General features: G+C 40.4%; 2 protein-coding genes across 2 annotated transcripts; both read left to right on the top strand.

Moving 5' to 3' along the window:
* The first annotated feature begins 289 nt into the window (after positions 1 to 289).
* Positions 290 to 7,553, top strand: LOC141806380 (alcohol dehydrogenase 1-like). The gene is made up of 9 exons (XM_074691873.1): positions 290 to 364; positions 2,372 to 2,473; positions 3,121 to 3,262; positions 5,041 to 5,128; positions 5,273 to 5,480; positions 5,667 to 5,927; positions 6,048 to 6,180; positions 7,033 to 7,171; positions 7,267 to 7,553. Exons 1-9 carry the CDS (start codon positions 347 to 349, stop codon positions 7,298 to 7,300), a joined length of 1,125 nt encoding a protein of 374 aa, XP_074547974.1. The 5' UTR covers positions 290 to 346; the 3' UTR covers positions 7,301 to 7,553.
* A 5,556-nt stretch (positions 7,554 to 13,109) lies between these two features.
* Positions 13,110 to 18,744, top strand: LOC141806459 (alcohol dehydrogenase class-3 chain L). Its single transcript, XM_074692009.1, has 8 exons — positions 13,110 to 13,207; positions 13,371 to 13,512; positions 13,588 to 13,675; positions 13,764 to 13,983; positions 15,365 to 15,625; positions 15,835 to 15,970; positions 18,217 to 18,355; positions 18,652 to 18,744. The coding sequence occupies exons 1-8, from the start codon at positions 13,157 to 13,159 to the stop codon at positions 18,674 to 18,676; spliced, it is 1,062 nt and encodes a 353-aa protein (XP_074548110.1). The 5' UTR covers positions 13,110 to 13,156; the 3' UTR covers positions 18,677 to 18,744.
* The last annotated feature ends 1,984 nt before the right edge of the window (positions 18,745 to 20,728 follow it).

Genomic DNA, 20,728 nt, shown 5'->3' on the forward strand with positions numbered 1-20,728 from the left:
CTCAATCAACTACCTTTCAAGTGCGCAAATAAAGGCCACCTTTCCTGTGGAGGTAAAACGTCTTTCAAGCTTGTAAAAATCTTGTGACAATTTGGAAACAATATTGTTTCACAACAAACTCTTCAGTTGAAGCTGTGATATGTGCTGCTGATTAATTTACCACCAGCTCCTGACCTGTTGATGTCTCTTGGTGCCCTGCATGTTTGAATATAGGCCAGCTGAGTGCTCTGTATAAAGTCCAGGATCTCTGTCTTTCTCCTCCCCATTCCATCCTGCAGCTGCGCTCCCCACTCCAGCTCCTCCTGTTTACTCTGCAGCTCTGTGCCTGGCTTACCTTGTGGATGTAATGGCTACAGTTGGTAAGGTAAGAGGAATTCAACACCTGGAAGTCATTTTTAATGTGGAATAGTTTTTTTTTAAGAAAGATTTATTGTCATTGTCACATGATAGATTACATATATGATAATAATAGCAACACAACAAATTAGTAAAATTATAAAGTATGAAGTATTTCTGTTAATGTAATACAGGTATCATGTATTAAATTGGTTTAAGATATGAGGGATAGAGTATTAAAACAACAAATATAGAAATCTTTAAACATGTGTTTAAGTACCCTGTCTGTGACCTTCTTTCTCTGTCTCTGTCCAATCTGCCTTGGTGATTTATCTCAGGGGACGTCCCACTCTGACTGTGAGTGGGCTTAAAAACTCTTCATTCAGCAGCTCTTACACTGAAAACATGAACTAGTAACATATGATGTAATCATATTTTAAAAAGAAAACATAGACGAACATGAGACAAAGATAGTCAACATCCAGTTGCATTTCTGTCAAACTGGGCTTGAAATGCATTTCTGTTCATGTTGATACAGCCAAACCCAGGGAGGAGCCTTTCTCTGAGGAATCTGTTTATCCTCCCTACAATGACTTCCTCACACAGTCCAAAAATATGCTTTCAGATTAGATTAGGAATTCGGAAATGCCCTAACTTGGGTGGTTAGATTTGCTGCAGCAGTCGACAACAACATTTATACCATAAAAACAGTACAGTCCAATACACGGAGACATAGATGTGAATAATGCAAGTCAACAGGTGAGTTATCATTGTATCAGATATCTGTTTGATTTGACCCTCTTAGTGAAGATTAACCTCTTTACAGATGGCGAAGGTTGAAACCCCTAGGGAGGAAGCCTAGGGAGGGTGATGTGGGTCAGCTAAACTGACCTTTGCCCTCTGAGTTGCTCTTCCTTGATAAGTATTGTCAAGTTGCTGCAGCTCAGTGTCAATAATTTCTTGGCAAAATTTGTCAACACTCTGCGGCTGATTTTTATAAGTGACACTGAGTTTTGTACCAGCTAATCACAGAAAGTTAGGATTGACTCAATAAAGGATGGGTAAGACATTTTTAAAAAGGATCTGTCAACATTTAAACTCCTCAGCTTCTTTAAAAAGAGTAGTCTTTGAGGGGCTTTCTTGTGGATAAAGTCCATACTGGCCTCCAAGGTCAGTTTGTTGTCAAAGACCATGCCCAGATACTTGTACTAGCTTACAATGTTCCAGTTTTGTTTTTTAAGAATTTGGCAGCATTTCTTTAGTTTTACTGACATTTAGTTGTAAACATGAATTATTGCACCATTTAGTGTCTAACACATACTGTGATCTTCTTCCTGGTCTTGGCAATAACAGAGTCATCTGCAAACTTTGCAATGAACCTTGAATCATCTGTGCTCTGCACAGCACAAAAAGCAAGGGTGACGAGACTCACCCCTGGGGCGAGTTGCTTGTGACCTCAGGAAGTCAAAGCCAAGTATTTCAGAGCCTGTTAGCTTAAACATTAGGCTGCATAAAGTTCAAAGCTGGCGAGAAATCAACAAAGTCTAATTGAGCATGAGTCATCATTCCTTCCAAGTGTCCAACCTCCAGATTCCTCCAGATAGGAACGTTTCTGTGGCATCTTCCACTCTTTTACGCTGTTGATAGGTGAATTGCATAGGGTCAGTAACACTCTGTGCCATCAATAAAACACACAGCTTTATAATTCATTCAAATCTTTTCATTACTATGGAGGAAAGTGTCACTTGTCAATAATCGTTCGGTGTTTTTTCAACCCTAGTAAGGGGAATAGATAATGTGGAGATAATGGATGGATGATAAAGCAAAATGCAGTTTATTTATGCCCTTTGTACAGCTTTTTAATCTGGCACCATGCTCAGAGCAATGAACTGAAGTTGGTCTAAAGTTACGGTCAGAGTTCAACAAGAGGTTGTGAACATTTCACTGTTTTGGCAGCTCCCCTCCAGAATTGTTAAACAGTACCTGCCTCATATTTCAGCTGATTGACATAATTATCATTTCCCTTTGCATTTAGGTTATCAAGTGCAAGGCAGCAGTGGCCTGGGAATTAAACAAGCCTCTGGTGATTGAAGAGATCGAGGTCGCCCCCCCAAGGGAAAATGAAGTCCGTATAAAGGTAACCCACTTAGAGTCTGTCACTGGTTTTCATGAATCCTCCAGCAGAAGCTTGAATTGGTTTGTAATTTATTCACCCAAAGGGTACTTTCTTACCCAAACCACATGAATAAATGACAGTAACCTTTAGATTTTAAAATGAAACCAGTATATTGAGCCCCATATTATACTAAAGGCCAAAAATTGTAGTTTTCTTAAACCTGCAGGGAACCAAACATAACTCCTTTTCTACTGAGTAAACAGTTTCCAAGGAGTTAACTGTCTCGATTGTTAGATTTAAATTTTCTTTATCACAAATGTAAATATTGTTTTTTTTCTGATAAATTGCTTGTGGCAACCAGACTAAAAGAAGAAAGAAAGGAGGTGAAAATAGATATTTATCCTGTTGTTTAGACACAGTTACATGTCTGTATAAGAATAGAGATGTTAAATAAAATTACATTACCATAGGCAGCAAGGCCAGCGTTTCATACCCAGTGGAGGAAAACTACTGCTTTTCATTCTTGCACATTAATCCTCCTACAAACATCTTTGAATTTCCAGATTAAATTGTCAGAATACATGTGTTACTGGTAATACTGAAGAGGACTGGTAGAGCAAAGACTTATTAGCACTCTCCTTGAAATGTAATGTTTGTTTTTGTTACAGATTGTGGCAACTGCAGTGTGCCATACAGACTTATACCAGCTCTTTGAGAATAAAGACTCAGCAGGCTTTCCAGCCATCCTGGGACACGAAGCAGCGGGGATTGTCGAGAGCGTTGGGCCTGGAGTCACTGAAATAAAACCAGGTACACATCAATCAATCTTTATTCATATAGCACCAAATCACAGCAAACGTTATCTCTGGACATTTTCCAAAAACATGGACAGGTCCAGATCCTTTAATGTTTATAAAATTTTATCAGCAGAAACCCAACACCGAGACAAGATAAGGGGTCTTATCTTGTCTAGACCCACCATGAGTATAGAGCTTAACGGCATTTTGCAAGTTACAGTGGTAAAGAAAAACTTCCCTTTAAAGGGCAGAAACCTCAGACAGAACCAAACTCATGTTAGACAGACATCTGAGGAGACTGGGATGGCTGTGTTAGAGGGGAGAGAGATACAGAGGTAGATGTTGACAGAGGCAATAAGAGAGATGGATATTGTGGTGGCGTTGCAGTGTGGAGTATGGTGAAACTATAAAAAAATGTTTGGGGTGCAAACGGCAAAAACTCAAAGGAACCAACAAGACAAACTCAGACAATCCTGGAGATGTATGGTCAGTAACTATAACGGGACATTAAGATTAGAAGTTAGACTGACCTATAGCGGCATACCTAAGATCTGGTTGAGGCCTGATCCAGCTTTGACTTTAAGCTTTACCAAAGCGGAAAGTTTTAAGTCTACTCTTAAAATAGAGACTATATCTGCCCTCGGACCTCAGCTATAGGTGATTCCCAAGAAGACCAGTCTGATAACTAAAGGCTCGACCTCCCATACTACTTTTAGAAAACCCTAGGTACGACAAACATTGGAGTTCCACTTTGGTTTTGCTGTTAGTATTTCATAGAGGACCTTTATGCATGATATGTGTAAAAAAGTATCAAAACATGTCAATCTTAGATCTAAGTTTTCCACAATGTGAAGTGTTCCGCCATCTTTGCTAAGAATTTAGAAAGGAGTGCTAACTTCTGTGATTTAGTTTTATCCAAAGGTCTGTGGTGAAGAGTTTTGTGATGGGGTTGCACACTGACATCAGTCTGAGTAGTTGCACCGTCATGCTTAGCTTGAAGGTGTTACCTTGGACTCTAAGTAATCTGTTAATATTTTAATTATATTTGACACAAAATGCATGTTACCTTTGACATGACAGCTGATACGTCTGCTATGTTGTTATAAAGTTAAACGTATATTCCAAACTGTAGCTTTACAAAAAGGGAATTTTTGTTTATATCTATATTACATTACTCACTAAGACAATATAAGATATGTATTTAATCTCATCCTATCCACCAGGAGCACAGCACTTTGCTGTATTTAGCAAGTTGCAACGGCAAAAGATGTCTGTCCTTTAGAGGGCAGAAGTCTTTCAAAGAACAGACTTACGTTGAACAGCCATCTGGTGAGATAAAAGACGAAGCAGAAAGAGCAATGTGCCAGTTTCCCTGGTAGTCTTAGACCTTAGTAGCGTAACTAAGAGCTGCTCCAAGCCCAGGCTAGCCTCAACTAAAAGCTTTCTCAAAAAGGAAAGTTTTAAGCCGACTCCTTAAAGTGTCTGCCTGTGTATCATCAATTCTTAAGGAGCATCTAATAACTGAAGGCCCTACCTCCCATGCTACTATTAGAGACTTAAAAAGCCACAAGCTGGCCAGCTAACTGGGAGAATAACCAGGAGTTAATACTGACTCTGGTTTCTGGCTTCACTAACTTCACATGTAAAACCGTAGGATTACAGATTACCACAGTGTTTCGCTTTAGCTCACTAAGTGTGTCGCTTTGCTAGACAAAACTGCTCAAAAGGGAAAGCACTGGCTTTGAAACTTTTAGTTAGTTCTACTTTCACAGTATTGTCTCTGTCTTTCAGGTGACAAGGTCATCCCACTGTTCATCCGCCAGTGCAGAGAATGTCACTTCTGCAAGAGCCCAAAGACCAACCAGTGTGTGGTTGCTTGGTGAGTACAGTAAGAGCCCATCTTTGGCCATCAGTTGCATTTTCTGTCTTTCATTTTTCACGTGGTGTCCATTGATGCTGTCTGAAGATAAAGGACAAAACATGAATACAAACTCAGATTGTGCTGACTGTATTTTCTCCTTAGGGATGGTGCAATCCCTACGTCAGACACACCAATTACCTGTAAGGGGAAGAACCTGCAGCTGTTTGCAGGAACCGGTACTTTCACTGAATACACTGTGGTCCACAAACTGGCAGTGGCAAAGATCGATCCAGCTGCCCCTCTGGAAAAAGTCTGTCTCATTGGCTGTGGGATCTGCACAGGATATGGTGCTGCAGTCAATACAGCTAAGGTTGAAATGTTTGTCTTTTGCAGATAAACAATGGATCTGGGAATTATGTGTCAAGTGCTGATACATTTGGCCACATTTTTTTTTTTAAAGGATTGTCTCACCAAGATTGGAAAATGTGATGCTTTATTCACAAGAAAATATTACAATATTACCACCTAGCTTTTTACACAGTCTATTTTACTGCAGGTGGAACCAGGCTCCACCTGTGCTGTATTTGGCCTGGGAGCTGTGGGTTTGGCTGCAGTCATGGGCTGCCATGCAGCTGGAGCCAAGAGGATCATCGCCGTTGACATCAACCCAGATAAATTTGAGAAGGCCAAGGTGTTAGGTGCAACAGACTTTGTGAATCCAAAGGATCACAGTGAACCCATCAGCCAAGTCCTGTCTGAAATGACCAATGGAGGAGTGGACTTCTCCCTGGAATGTGTTGGGAATGTGGGAGTTATGGTAGGTGGAGCTCTAATGTACAGGTTTTCTCAGATCTTAAGAGTCAAGGTCTTTTTCGTTTCCAGAAAAGACCAATGACTAAAAACAAGTCAGCTGACTTTAAGCTGTGTCTTCATCCAGCGCAGTGCTTTGGAGTCTTGTATTCAGGGCTGGGGTGTCAGCGTGATTGTTGGCTGGACAGAGATGGACGATGTTTCTGCACGACCACTTATGATGATAGCTGGGCGCACATGGAAGGGCTCCGTGTTTGGAGGTAATGCAACCATTACCAGCATTATGATGGAGGATTAGAGGCCATTTACACGACAACGGTTTTAGGGTGAAACGCAAAAGTTTTGTTGCATTTCAGCCTCGCGTTTACATGGAAACGGCGTTTCAGCCCACCTAAAACGCAAACTTATGTAAACAGCCTCCAGAGTGGGATTTTTCTGAAAAGCTGCCGACACCGTTGCCGTGTAAACAGTAAGTAGCCGTTTTTAGTGGAAACACTGACGTCATGCTCCGCCTCGCGCAAGCGCATACAACAGGACAACAGAACCGTTGTGACGATCGTCACAAACTACCGTGCCGTGCTTGTGCTGCTCAATCTGCTGAATCTGCTGAAAATGTACATCTGTTGTTCCACTTTTGCACTTAGTATTCCCCAATACACCAGATGATCGGCCCAACTCTACTTCAGTGGAGATCTCCCTAAAGCAGCTTCTGGACAAGACAGTTACAGCACCACCTGCAGGCCAGGCATGCTTACTACAGTGTTTTCAGTCCATCAGTGTTTCCGAGTAAACGCAAATTTTTTTCACTGCATTTTAGCATTTTCAGATGAAACGTTGCCATGTAAACACGGTCTTAGGGCCTCATTAAAAAAAGTCAATATACAAGATTAATCTCATAAATTCAAACCTTAAACTTAAAACTAAGATATTGACTTTCTTCTTATATATTTAAAAGTTGTTGTAAATAAACCCTTTTTTTCCATTAACATGGTGCTAATCCTCCGTCATAGCTGTGGGTTAACACTCTGCACTTTTCAAATTGTTAAATGTTTATGTTTTTTATCTATTCACCTATTTTTGCATTTGTCATTTTTATAAAATTTCACTGTTAGGCTTCAAGGGTCGAGATGCCGTTCCCTCAATGGTTAAAGCCTACATGGACAAGAAGCTGAAGCTGGATGAGTTCATCACTCACAACTTACCTCTGGAACAAATCAATGATGCCATTGAAATGATGAAGCAAGGAAAATGGTCAGTTAACACATATTATTTTCAGTCAATTCATGACTTATCAACATCACAGAGAAATCAATGTTAGTCTAAACATCTGTCACTTTCCTTCTCAGCATCCGGACAGTCCTCAGCACTTCTACAAAATGAGATCAGTTTTTGCATTTGAAGACCACAAAGTAAAACAGTTATCCATTACCTGTCATAAAAAATTGATATCTATTTCACCATAACAGTGGTAAGGACTCTCAAAGTGTCTACATTTTACATACCTGATCTTAAAAATCATACACATTTTTTATAAATAATGTGCAGACCACATTTGTGAGAATGTTCTGCAGTGTTGAAAGCCAAAGATAAACATGTCAAAGTGTTTATGTAAAAAAAATAAATACTCTGAACAGATGGGCTCAGTAGCTTCCTTGTTTGTGGTTTGCTTATTATGTAACTGGTTCAACATTCACACATGTACACAGCATTGTCTGTCCCCACTGTCCTTACTTTAGTGGTTCAGTAAATTTTTAGCTTCATTTTTTAAATGAAGTCTGAAATGTACCAGTGAAGCTTGGCAGACAGGTTTGTAATTATTTGTTAGGATGGTTTCCACAGTTTTCCAGGTTCCCACTCTCTCAGTTTTTGAATGATCTGATTGTAACAGTCGGCACATTAGTTAAATATAACAAACCCTGTGACTCCATGAAATGAGAGCAGCGATTGGTCGCTGTGATTATTTATGGATTACAGCTCAAGACAGTTTATCTACGTCAACAGGTGGGAGGAAAAACTGTTTGAACTGATGAATCATCTACCAAAGTAAGCTATAGGCATCTCTGAACATGTTATATATAATACTACACCCTAGGAAATTTTTGCACGTGGACAGTTTGGATCACAATGATTCTCAGGGGACAAAGTTTTCAACTTCAGAGGTCAAGGTTTAGATACTCTTGGTTAAATATTACTTCAATAACCTGATGCCTCAGCAGGCCACAGCACGTCAAAGTGAAGACCAACAGACTCTGAAACTGTTTATTTGCCTGAGCCATAACCCCATAAACTGATTCTGGACATCCCTTCATCTCAACCATATAGGGGAGAATGGGGTTAGTTGTCACACTAATTTTGTCTCACCACCAGAGGGCGCTACCTCTCAAATTGTGGTATGGGAATTCCACACCTACAGCCCTCTTTGAAGTAAGACAGCTGAACTTGAGGTGAGAGGACTTTTGTGATTTTCATGTCAAATTGAAAATCAGGGGTGGCCAACCTGTCAGAGACCAAGCACCACAAGAATTACAGTGGTACAACAAAGGGCCACATCACACGTGTGGTCTTACAAACAAACTTCCTCTCACACATTAACGAAATGACATGAAATGAAAATTAATACATTACCAATTTTCAAAGCAAGATTGAGTGGGTTTGTAAGCGTGTTTGAATTTGTACTTGGAGCTGTGTCAAAGGCAAATTTCTGTTTTTACTGCAGAAGAGACAATGTTCCATCTATCTATCTATCTATCTATCTATCTATCTATCTATCTATCTATCTATCTATCTATCTATCTATCTATTTATCTATCTATCTATCTATGAGCGATTGAGAAGAGCACATGTAGAGAAAAGAAACTGAAACTTAAGTATCAATCTCATCACCCAAGTATTGACCAATACTGATCCCAACGTCGGCAGCAATATATCAATATTTTAGATCACTACCCTTAACAATATATTTATATATATTTTTATGAATGGATCGAAGAGCCACACACCAGAAGGCAAAGAGCCACATGCGGCTTGCAAGCCGCATGTTGGCCACCCCTGTTGTAAATACTCAGCTCCTAAGTATTTTTCTTTTAAGCTTTCACACAATGGGTTTATAACAAAACAATTTTTACTCTTAAACAGTGTGAAAGGAAAGATGTATTTAAGATTGTTGTTAGCCAGCTAACTACTTGAAACACTGTTGTAAGCCTTGATTCTCGCAAGAAATTCCAGTTGGGGTTGGTTGTCACATGTATATTTTATATGTTATATACAGTAGGCTGGCCTAAAGATGTGTGTCCTGTTCAGCCCCCTTGATGCTAACAGTCAGCTGTTTGTCTTTTGCTGACAACAGCAAGCAGTCATTGTAGTTTTTACTGAGTCTCTGACACATCTCCTGAGGATTCCCAGCCCACTCTTCTTTGGGGAATCTTTCGAGCTCCAGATTTGATGGTGTTTTGGCCTGGACCCTGGTCTTCAGTTCAGCCCACAGATTTTTAATGGAATTTAAGGCCTTGTATACACGCAGCTGGGTATTTTCAAAAACAAATCCACCCCATTCGCTTGAAAATACTTTCATCCACTGGCAGCGAGCAAATCTGCTGATAAGTGTGGCTTGGGACATGCCAAACCAATACTTGGCAATGTTTTCCAGATGTAAAACCTGTGCCAGCCAATCAAAATAGTCCCCCCTTCATTTAGCTGTAACATTTGAGATTCATATACTGGCCTCTATATGAAACTGGAGTTTTCCAAAACTTCACTTTGGCCAGAGTTTTCAGAAAACATCGTTTTTAATGTCGTAAATCTGCAGTTCTGTGTGGATGACAGGTGTAAAGGTATAACAATATATGCAGTTTCCCAGGTATGAACATGGCCCAAGTAAGGGCTTTCATTTATCCTTCTTTCTTCATGATTCCTTTAACCTTAATGAGATTCAAAGTCTCAGACTAGGCACTGAAACATCCCCACAGCACAATACTCCCACCCCTGTGTTGATCTGTTTTTCCTTGGGTCATCCGTCTCTCCCTACTTTCTCCAAACATAAGCAGCGCTCTGGCCAAAGAACTCTAGTTTACTCTTGTCTGATCAGAGAGTCTGCAGAATCCACTTCCAGATTGTCCTTAGTATATATCAGTCTGCTGTTTTGAAGGTTTCTCTCTCTTCTGTACAGAGTTTTCCATGGTCTGCATCCTCACAGTCTATTTTTGTGCAGGTTTCTAGCGACTGTGTCTTTGACTCTACAATTCCTAACTTGGGGAGGTCATGAACTTGTGTAGTTTGGTAATTGCGCTTGTGTCTTTAGACACAAGTTTCCTTTCCAGTCTTAAAAATCTCTAGCTTCCTCCCTCTGCCAGACTTTTTAGACTGCCAGACTTATTACAACACTCACACTGAATCATTATTTTTTCATCCTCATGTTATAAAATTCAGGAATTATTGTATTTAAAAATAATGTAACCAGTGTTTGGGACAAAATCAAAGTCACTACCACACTCGATACAGAAGTCCTTTCAGTTTGAGAGTCTCAGTCTGATTTGAGAGCTGATGGTAAATTAACCATACAAAAATCTATCTATATAAAAGGTTTTAAAGAAGATTTGTTTTTGTCAGGTCTAAATTTCTGGACTGATTCTAGCTTGCATTTAAAAACGTGTGATTGCCTTTTAGTTTTCAAAACAAGGGTTTGCAAGGCTGTTTTTTAAGCATATGTACTGTATAAGTGTTCATGATAAATATATATGTCTGTTTTGTTTTCTTTACTTTTTAGAAGCGTGTAGCTTAAAGACCCTGTGAGGAGGACTGCAGCGCCACCTTTTGGCCCAGAGTTCCACGCACACTGTCGTGAAGACATGACTCATAACAAAGTGTTTGTTTGTTATGGAAATGAATGAAGATCGTATTTTGTTTTTAAAACAAACTTTCTTTGTTCAAGATGTTTTACCCGATACTGGTAAGGTAAGGTATTTGTCAACAGTTACGAAGCACTGTTGTTTGAAACATCACAACAAGCAAACTTTGTCAGTTTGTACCATGGTACGAACCCAGTACATGCCCAGAGAGATGCCTGTAGTGTGTAATGTTAGTGAATCCTGGTTATGTCCTAACAGTGCTCATCTTCCAATCAGAGCTAACGTAACCTCACTCTTCATTTTATTCTTTTTATTGATAGACTCTCAAGTTTGAATGAACATTATCACAAACATTTTAGCCCTTTTAGCCTTTACCATGTGCTCTATCACTCTCTCCTGTTTATCTGTCTCCTACTCTTCTGTCCTTTATTCTGTCTGACAGTTAGGCTACTGTGTCCACCACCACTACAAAATTAATCACAGAAATAATTATCAGCAAAGAAAAACTCAGTTCAATCTTCTCACTACTCAACTTCGTCAGCTGGCGAGGTGTTGTCAAAAAGACTCAAATCAAATCGGGAAGCTACCAAGTAGCATTAAGGAATAACCTATATTGGCGCTGATAACCTGATAATATGCCTGTGCCAGTTCAGTCACCACTCATTATAAGACCAATGACTTGTTTAAAGTGTCTTTACTGTGTGAATTGTTTTGTATTATGTATGATGACTGAATAAAATTCTTCTATCACTAAAAGAAAAGGAAAAAGAAAAAAGAAAACTCAACAGCTAACTCCACAAAGTGAGTAATGAAGACATCCATAGAAATGTAGTGGAGTCAAAAGTACAATATTTTCTCTCTAAACACAGTGAAGAACCAGTTTAATAAAATTCTAGGGCTGGTTTGTATTTTTTATCCACCAAGTTCTCAGAAAGTAGTTTCACATTATTACTATTGCTGCCATATTATCAGCAAGGAAGGAAGTAGCTACGGTTCAAAGGGAGAGGGCACAGATAAGAAGAAGAATCTGTTCTTTTTGAGAGAATAAGTTTCGTTTTACTTGATTCAGGCAAAAATTAAAGTGCTAAATCTTTCATCTTTGTCAGAGCTCACTAGAAAAAATGTTGCTGAATCCTTTATTTTCTTCTTTTCCACAACAATAGGAATGTTTCCCCAGAAATAATGCTTCAGTAAAGCACTGATACTCATAAATGTATTTACATACAGATCATGAGTACATTTATTTTGTTACTGGCCACTACTGATGGTAACAGAAGAGTACTGTCCTTTTATTGTTATTTGAATAGAGATAAAATATTTGGCTTCTAATAATATGCAAAGATTAATATCTACATCTATGCCCCAAACTGGAATAAAACTCTTTTGTGTGATTAACTTATCTTCACTCTCAGCTTCTGGAAACAGTCACAGACAACTCTGACCTGAGACCTCAAAGTGATGTAATGTGAGAAATAACAAGTGAGCAGATAATCCATAAAATCTTTCCCAATCCGTAATCCTTTGTGTATACTATAGCCTAAGCAACACCCTCACAGTAAAAGGAAACACGCTGTAGAACGTCCCACACCACTGTCTTATGTAACACCATCTGCTTTTCACCGTGCTCTGTTCTCCCTCAGAAAGAAGAGGGGGAGTAGGTCTCAGTGGAGAGTGGAAATCAACAGAGTTTGGATAGGCTTACGGTGAAGAGGGCGGGAACCTCCTCTGTGATTGGTTTGGATTTCTATAAGCAACCTGAACTCTGAGTTAACCTTGCAAGTGTCAGTTCAGCTGAGAAACAACATGGAAACAGCAGGAAAGGTAAGTGTACACCTCACATGGAGATGGATCAGAGTGATGAGCTGCGTGAATATTTAAATGAATGGATTTGACCTGGATGTGTTTACACACACACAGACACACACACATCCACTCGAACTTGCTTCTATGACATTTCCTGTGTAAATATTATGTTCTCCTTAAGATAACTCAAGAATCACAAAATAATTCTGCTTCCTGTTCTAAAATATGACAGACTTTTCAAAAGCGCACTTGTAGAGTTTTCTGTGTCTCTTTATATAATTATCATTACTTTATTGAGGCTCCCTGATATTGGGTAATATCTGAACAGATTAAAGAGAGGTCAAAGTTTGTCTTGCCGATAGTTTTATGGATCTGTTGATTTGATTTTGAGCCCACTGAGAAACAGTGAAGGAAACTGAGTGTGACAGTCCACACAAGAAGAGGAAGAGATAAAGTTTTCCCTTGTACTCTTATAGCTAAGACATCATTATCATGAGTGATACCAGATCTGCTGAGGCTCTTGGTTGTTGTGTTGAAGGTGATCCGGTGCAAAGCTGCAGTAGCATGGAAGGCTGGGGGACCGCTTACCATGGAGGAGGTGGAAGTGGCGCCTCCTAAAGGAGGAGAAGTTCGCCTCAAGGTAAGAATTTTTTGTTTGCCAATCAATCAATCAAACATATCTGAATAGAAGAAAAACAATCTCATTCAAGATGTATTTGAGTGCACACATCAGATCCTTTAAGATCTGCACATATTACAACTAAAGTTTATGTATTCATTTATGTATATGTCCTTCATTTCAGATTGTGGCCACAGGGATTTGTCACACTGACTCCTATACACTGAGCGGATCTGACCCAGAGGGGGTTTTTCCTGTTGTGCTGGGTCACGAGGGAGCTGGCATCGTAGAGAGTGTCGGAGAAGGAGTCACCAAGTTTCAACCAGGTCCTCCTTGTCTTATCTCGACATGACTGTTTGCTGAAGGGAATGTGCTGACGTACCCTGCTCTTTGTGTTTCAGGAGACACAGTCATACCGTTGTATGTCCCACAGTGTGGAGAGTGTAAGTTTTGTAGGAATCCCAAAACCAACTTGTGCCAAAAGATCAGGTAAATGTTACCAGTCAAAGATCTTAATAGCCATCCAGTCATTTTCTAAAGTTTCTAAAGGAGCTTTTGCTGACATCTTGTTTTATAGGCTCACTCAGGGCAGGGGTGTAATGCCTGATGGGACAACACGTTTCTCCTGCAAAGGCAAGAGCCTTTTCCACTTTATGGGCTGCAGCACTTTCTCTGAGTACACTGTGGTGGCTGAGATCTCCCTAGCCAAAGTGGACCATAGAGCCCCTCTGGACAAGGTGTGTCTGCTGGGCTGTGGCATCACCACTGGTTATGGAGCTGCTCTGAACACGGCCAAGGTGAGTCAGACTCCCTCCTCTCAGAAAGACACAAAAGGCAAGGCAAGGCAAGTTTATTTCTATAGCACATTTCAGCAATGCAATTCAAAGTGCTTTACAGGCAGAACAAATTATAGAAAACAATTAAAATTCAATTAAAAATGAGATTAATTAAAAAAATACAATAAAACAAAAAACAAACAAAAGATTAAAATAGATTTTAAAACAGATTTTAAAACAGATTTGGAAAAAAAGATTTTAATATAAAAACAGATTTTAAGATAAAATTTGCAGTGCAAAATTAAAGCCATTTGTACCCTCGAAAAGGACTGCGGCGACTCTAATATTGCATTTCCACCAAGCAGTCCGGTTTGGTTCAGTACGGTTTGGCACAGTTTGATACAGTTGAGCCTGATCCCATTTGCGTTTCCACAGCAAACTGTGCCCTCTCGTGGTAGGCGGCGTGTAAGCCAGATGCGAAAGCTGCAGCTGTTAGACAATAGTGTGACACTGTAGCAGTGGGACATAGTATACCCTGCTAATAAATCCAACGAAGATAAAAACGTGACACAGTAAACAAAGCGTATAGATGGAAGACATACAGCATTTAGTCCTCTCTGTGATTGGCATGTAGCTCTTTGATACAAAGTGCAATCAAGCTTTGTCACAGTGAAGACTGTGTGCCACCAGGAGAAATGCAGTCGCCGTCATGGGGTAAGTGACGATTCTTTCCACCAATCAACAGTCTGCAGTGTTGTTTCTCCACCTCTCGAGAGCGGATTGGTTCAGTCTGGCACCCCTACGAAAGGGTCCCAAAAAGTGGGACGGCTCATCTCAGTTATTAGGGGATCCGTTCTGGGAAAAGTCAGTGGAAATGCCACAAAATGTGCACCGCCAAGACGAACCGAACCACTCTGCTTGGTGGAAACGCGGCTAAAGTGATCTTGAAAAAGTCTCACTTCTAGATACATACCTGATCGTGATCCACAATTTCAAATGAGATTATCAGCGCCAAAATAGTTAGTCCTAGCACTTTGAGATTGCTGAAATATAAGTGCATTACAATTATATTTTATTATCATTGTTTTTATTTTCTGATGAGTGAGTTTTTGGACTGTGAGAGGAAGCCGAAGTACCAGGAAAAATGCTCAGGGTGAAGATGCAAGCTTAGAAATGCACCTGTCCAGCCGGGGTGGGAGCAGGACCCATTTTGCAGCAAGGCAATAACAGTAATCCCTGCACCACCCTGCAGACCCCAAAGAACCAAGCTTAGCGACATGTGTAGCAACCCCAGGCAATACACTTTTGTTCTGTTCCTTTCAATGTCACATGTGTTTCCTGTGGATATTAACGGTTTCTCCACTGTGACCCCCACTCGCCTCTGCTGTCCCCCGCTCTGCAGGTAGAGGCCGGCTCAACCTGTGCTGTGTTTGGCCTGGGGGCACTGGGTCTTGCAGCAATCATGGGCTGTAAAGCAGCTGGAGCAACCAGGATTATTGGGGTTGATCTCAACCCTGACAAGTTTAAAGTGGCTCGAGAGTTTGGAGCCACAGACGTGGTGAACCCAAAGGACCACAGCAAGCCCATTCAGGAGGTCCTGGTAGAGATGACAGATGGAGGTGTGGACTACTCCTTTGAATGTGTGGGAAATGTAGCCATCATGGTGAGTGGTGTCATTAAAAACACATGTCCTGTTGTCCATCTCTATTGTCCTGGTAATCAATCCACATGTCGTTAAAAAAAATGTTGAATTCTTGTCTGGTTGGAAAAAGTGCTTTTGGGACAGTTAGGTGTTGAAATGTGTTTGGGTGAGGGTATGGTGGTTGCCAGATGCTGTGACTTGTTCCTGATAGAGTTTTTCTTTGGTGGCAGAGGGCAGCCTTGGAGGCCTGTCATAAAGGATGGGGCACCAGCATCATCATTGGGGTGGCAGCTGCTGGACAGGAGATATCCACCCGACCCTTTCAGCTGGTGACTGGGCGCACCTGGAAAGGCACTGCGTTCGGAGGTAACAAGCTAGTTCCTTTGAGATGCTGAAGTGAAGGCATTCCTAGTATTTCAAGCAATGAAGAGTATCTATCATTTAGTCAGCAATGCTTACAAACATGTCAACAGTACTGTAATTTGGCAGCGGTAAATCAAAACCTGATCATTTTGTGTCATCTCTAAGGGACTTAGGGCCAATCCCAGTTATCAGTCTTTCCTCTCTCTCTTCGTCTTACCCCTTCATCTACCCCTTCTCTTTGGCCCTCTGTTTTAAGGGCCAAGGAGAAGGGGAAACAACACTTCTAGAAAAATACATGACACCACTAGATTCCTGCTATATCATCACCCCTAGACTCTTGCTGGCTGCGTCGTAGGTAGAACGACTGTTTATTCATTTCCAAACTGAACACATTTCAACAAACTGATGGTAAATCAATGTCAGTGTAGGATCACAAATTCACAGTAAAAAAGACTTGAATATGATGTACTGCAATTCATGAAAGATGAGACAGCTGATCTATGAAAAGCAAATGTTACAGTATTTTGAGCTTCTGAATACTGTAACGTTTGCTTTTCAAAGCTAATGTAGCTGATGCAGCTCCTGAATGCAGCTTAGCTGTCTCATCGTTCATAAAATGCAGTTGATTTTAGTAAAGTCCATTTTGCTGTGAATTTGTCAACTCTGTCTGACATCGGTGTAGCTATTATTAGCTTTACCTGTTGCTATAGCAGCGTTAGGTAGATCTTTATAACCAATTATTTTAAAATACAACTTACAATTCAAAACATGGCTGATAATTAGGTGGAGTAGCAAAGGATTGGGAATCTGATAAAAACAGGAGTATCATTCTTTCCAGCAGTTTCGATATCATGGGAAATTTATCACACCTCTTGCTGTGTAGCCCTTCCCCTAACGCAGGGATCTCAAACTCGTGCCATAGAGGGCCAAGAGGCTGCAGGTTTACTTTACAACCAAAAACTTCACCAGCTGGTTTCACTGATTAGTCCCTGCTCTCTGCTTCAAGGTGAGGTAATCAGTGGAATCAGCTGGTAGAGTTTTGGGTTGGAAAGAAAACCTGCAGCCTCTTGGCCCTCCATGGCACGAGTTGGACCTCCCTGCCATAACGTTACAGAGAATTAGATTACCCCCTTCACTAGATGTGAATGTGCAAAGCCAAGGGCTAAGTGGTCCAGATGAAGTTGGCTCCAAGTGCCATATGAGCCAACTTTCACATCTTAAGGAAAAACTGATGAAGGCACTCTGGATATATCTTTGCAAAGTTCTTGAATGAAAGAGCAAAGTTTCCTGCTCAAAAGTCTAACACAAAGTCAAGGGTAAATAGAGCGCAATACGCTTTGGCACATCTATGACAGAGGTTTGTCTTGAGGAATGATTATGTCTTACAGTCGTCAACACTCAAAGTTAATTGATGGACTATTGAGAAGTTTTTATGAGACATTTAATGAGACTTTGCATCCACATATGTGGACATTACATTTCTGCCTCTAGGACCCATGATACTTCATTTTTTAAAACTCTGACCTTTTAGCCACATTTAGGGACAATGCCCATGTCATCTTTCATCACCCATTTCAGTTGTACTTTTCTGCACTAACACAAATAACTAAGAACTTATAGCTAACTAATAACACACAAAACTATAGCTTTCTGCATAAAAGCCAAGTTTAGTTTTTCCATTTATATGGTCTTACTTATCCCAAATAAAGGGGAAATAAAAAAATGCAGACCAGGCAAAAGCTCAGGTCTCAGGAGGCTAAACAAGGGACATTGTCTTGCTGTTTGCTCCCTTTGCTATTTGTGTCGAGCAGTTATTGCGAGAGTAAAATAATTCTTACTTATCCAGCTGAGTGGTATTAAAGGGTTAACCTGCTAAAAATTTACATGGAAGCACTTCCCTGTGATTTCAGTGTTTGTATTAGCATGCTGGATAAGCAACTTGCTTGAAGTGAAGAGTGTCAAAAGCCTAATGAAACTGCCAGAACTGCTACAGGCACCTTGGCATGTTTCACAGTATTTTGGCTTTCCTTAAAAGTATTGATTTGCAAAAGCTGGAGTTTCGATGGAAACAAGCCACCAAACTTTACAGAAAAAAAAGCAGAAAGAAGAGAATGAAACAGTCAATCTCTGATACAGGGTGTAAACTCATGCATTACAGCCATAAATATGTTGTTAGTCAGAAAGAAGTCAAGGTGTTGGAGAGCAATCTTCTCACTACGACAGACTGAATGACTCATCTCTATTTCCAGGCTATAAGAGTGTAGAAAGTGTCCCCAAACTGGTGGAGGAGTACATGAACAAGAAGATCAAAGTTGATGAGTTTGTGACTCACACCCTGCCCTTTGAGAACATCACTGGTGGTTTTGATCTGATGCATGCTGGGAAATGGTAAGCTCTGATTAAAGTTTCTTTTTTGAATTTGTTTGTTATGCTAATGTGTGTACAGCACTCAGTGTCCCTCTGGGTGTTGTCTGTTCTGAGCCTCCTGCATCAGTGCTGCCCTCTATTGAGGACAAAGTTTAGTTGTGTTCAGATCCATGGGGCAGGATTTAAAGTTGTTTTTGCTAAGGGGGGCATTCTTCAGTCTGTCACTCACCTAACAATAATTATGCTATTAATAGACTACAGCACAGTCTGTTTTGAGCCTGTTTAATCCTAAAACTAACACCATTCTCATCTTTCAGCATCCGGGTAGTCCTTCAGTTATAGACGTACAAGGGCACAGAAAATCCACGGTCTCCATCCTCCATATTTACCTTACTCACTTTAATAAACAATTTTTCAAGACACTGTTCAGGTCTATCTTTTTTTTATGTGAACAATGCAGTCAAACAGTCTTTGATCAGCCTTTCCCCCCTGAAGAAATACCCAAACACAGAGAGCTCAGTGTGCCAAGGAAAAACAGGGGAACCAAAACAACATTATTCTGAAACATCTTTGATCTAGACTGCATGAATAATGAGAGCATCCATGAACAACCAAACAGCATCAGTGAAAGGTTATTAATATGAACGCTTTTGGGTGTTTTTTTTTTTTTGCACATTAGCAACACAAACATTGCAGTCTGACAAAGTGTGATGAAGATCTGCAGATAGAGCAAAACTAGCCAGCTATTTTTGCAATACTCATGACTTTTTCTGTGGCATTGAGCACAAGGTAGGTGGTGATATCCTGTCAAAGTATTGTCTATATATTCAAAGATCTCCCTTTGTCCTCAGAGGAAGATCACACAACAAAAATAATGACAATCAAGAACACAATCATTTTCAATGGGCAGAAAGCAGATGTGCTGAGGCTGGCTCCTTATTAGAAAAACTTTACTGCAGCCATGAAAGAAGAGTGTCCCACAAATGATTCAGCAACATTAAACATGGTGATGGTGGGTAATAATCATCTCAGTTTAAATTTACCTAAAGCATTACAACAAAAATTGTAGATCCTTGGAAAACAAGCTTTCATTAATCCTGACTGAGCTCGAATGGTACCACGTTTGGGAACCATATTCTGCTCCTCTTCTGCAGTTTAATACGGATCATTGATGTCTTCAAGAAATGGTAGAAACATGTTTTGGTCCAAAAAGCCAATAAATCAAGCACAGCAGCATTGTTTCCAGGCTCTCATAGCCCCTCTGTTCAGAACGCTCTGATTTAGTGGGCGTGGCCTTCATATGTAAATGAGCCTCCGCTGATACCGCCCTGCTCTTCAGCGTCACTGAGAGCGGCGCCACGAGCTCCAAGTGCACAATGTTTAGAAAACAGCGCCTTTACCGTAACATTAAAGGCTAAAACAACAGGCTAACCACACCTAAAGTTAGCATCCTGAAGCTAACACAGAGACAGGGGGACACTGAGGAAAAGCTCTTACATCTGCTCCACAGCACACAGCATTTAAAATACTCACATTTCCAGGGTCCGAGGTTTGTTGGTGGATAGTTGGTAATGCTCCTGGATTCAGGACCAGTCTATTCGCTAGCCCTCTGTTGGACTGTCCAAAGGTGGAAATGCAGTCGGCTGTGAAGTGACTAGCACACACATGCACAGTTTTACTGAGTGTAGCTGGCACATTTCCCTCATAAATGAACTCTGGCCACTTAGTCTTGTCTTCTTTTGGGAAGCTTGTGCAAGGAACTATGTGGCTGTTTACATCCAAAAACAGAGCAGTGATGGCTCTACAACTTTGGCATTCTCCTCCTTGCTGCTGGAGAGATTTCTCTCTAGCAGCAAGGAGGAGAAGCTCGGGGTTATCTGCTCCGGTGGACCAATCAGGTCAGACTTGCTCCTGATTGGTCAAAAAAGGGAATTGATGACATCAGCAAATCCCCAGAATCCAAACAGCTCATTTTGGGTCAGGATTTTATATTCACAAGCACTACTAAGTACAGATTTTGTCATTAAATATCAAATTTTGTGGGCTGGGAGGAAAGCCAGAGACCCACACATTTCACTAAAGACTTAATAAAGTGATTTTTGCTTAATATGGGACCTTTAATATCAAACAAATTGATATTTTTTTACCACATAAACACACAGAAGGACTAAAAAGTGGTACGGTTGAGTACCGATACTGATTGCCAGGTACCAGGAATCTGTACCGTATCATTTCAAAAGTGAAAGGCATCCATCCCTTGTAGTGAGCGATCTCGAAAAAGTGCCATATAAGATAATTCACAAATCATCAAATATTTAATTCATAAAAAAAAAAACCAAAGTTTAAGATAATACTGCAATCTAAAAATGAATTCAACATCAAGCTGAATTTTCA

The sequence above is a fragment of the Halichoeres trimaculatus genome, unplaced genomic scaffold, assembly GCF_033239565.1.
Source record: "Halichoeres trimaculatus isolate MK-OKI-2021-1 unplaced genomic scaffold, fHalTri1.1 fHalTri1_scaffold_17, whole genome shotgun sequence".
Taxonomy (NCBI): Eukaryota; Metazoa; Chordata; class Actinopteri; order Labriformes; family Labridae; genus Halichoeres; species Halichoeres trimaculatus.

What these genes read in the sequence shown, in the direction of transcription:
- LOC141806380 (XM_074691873.1), top strand. An exon ending in AGTCACTGAAATAAAACCAG is followed by an intron (nt 3,263 to 5,040) that starts GTACACATCAAT and finishes TCTGTCTTTCAG; the next exon opens with GTGACAAGGTCATCCCACTG. An exon ending in TTGGGAATGTGGGAGTTATG is followed by an intron (nt 5,928 to 6,047) that starts GTAGGTGGAGCT and finishes GTCTTCATCCAG; the next exon opens with CGCAGTGCTTTGGAGTCTTG.
- LOC141806459 (XM_074692009.1), top strand. Translation starts at nt 13,157, where the DNA reads ATGGAGGAGGTGGAAGTGGCGCCTCCTAAAGGAGGAGAAGTTCGCCTC. An exon ending in AACTTGTGCCAAAAGATCAG is followed by an intron (nt 13,676 to 13,763) that starts GTAAATGTTACC and finishes CTTGTTTTATAG; the next exon opens with GCTCACTCAGGGCAGGGGTG. An exon ending in GAAAGGCACTGCGTTCGGAG is followed by an intron (nt 15,971 to 18,216) that starts GTAACAAGCTAG and finishes CTCTATTTCCAG; the next exon opens with GCTATAAGAGTGTAGAAAGT.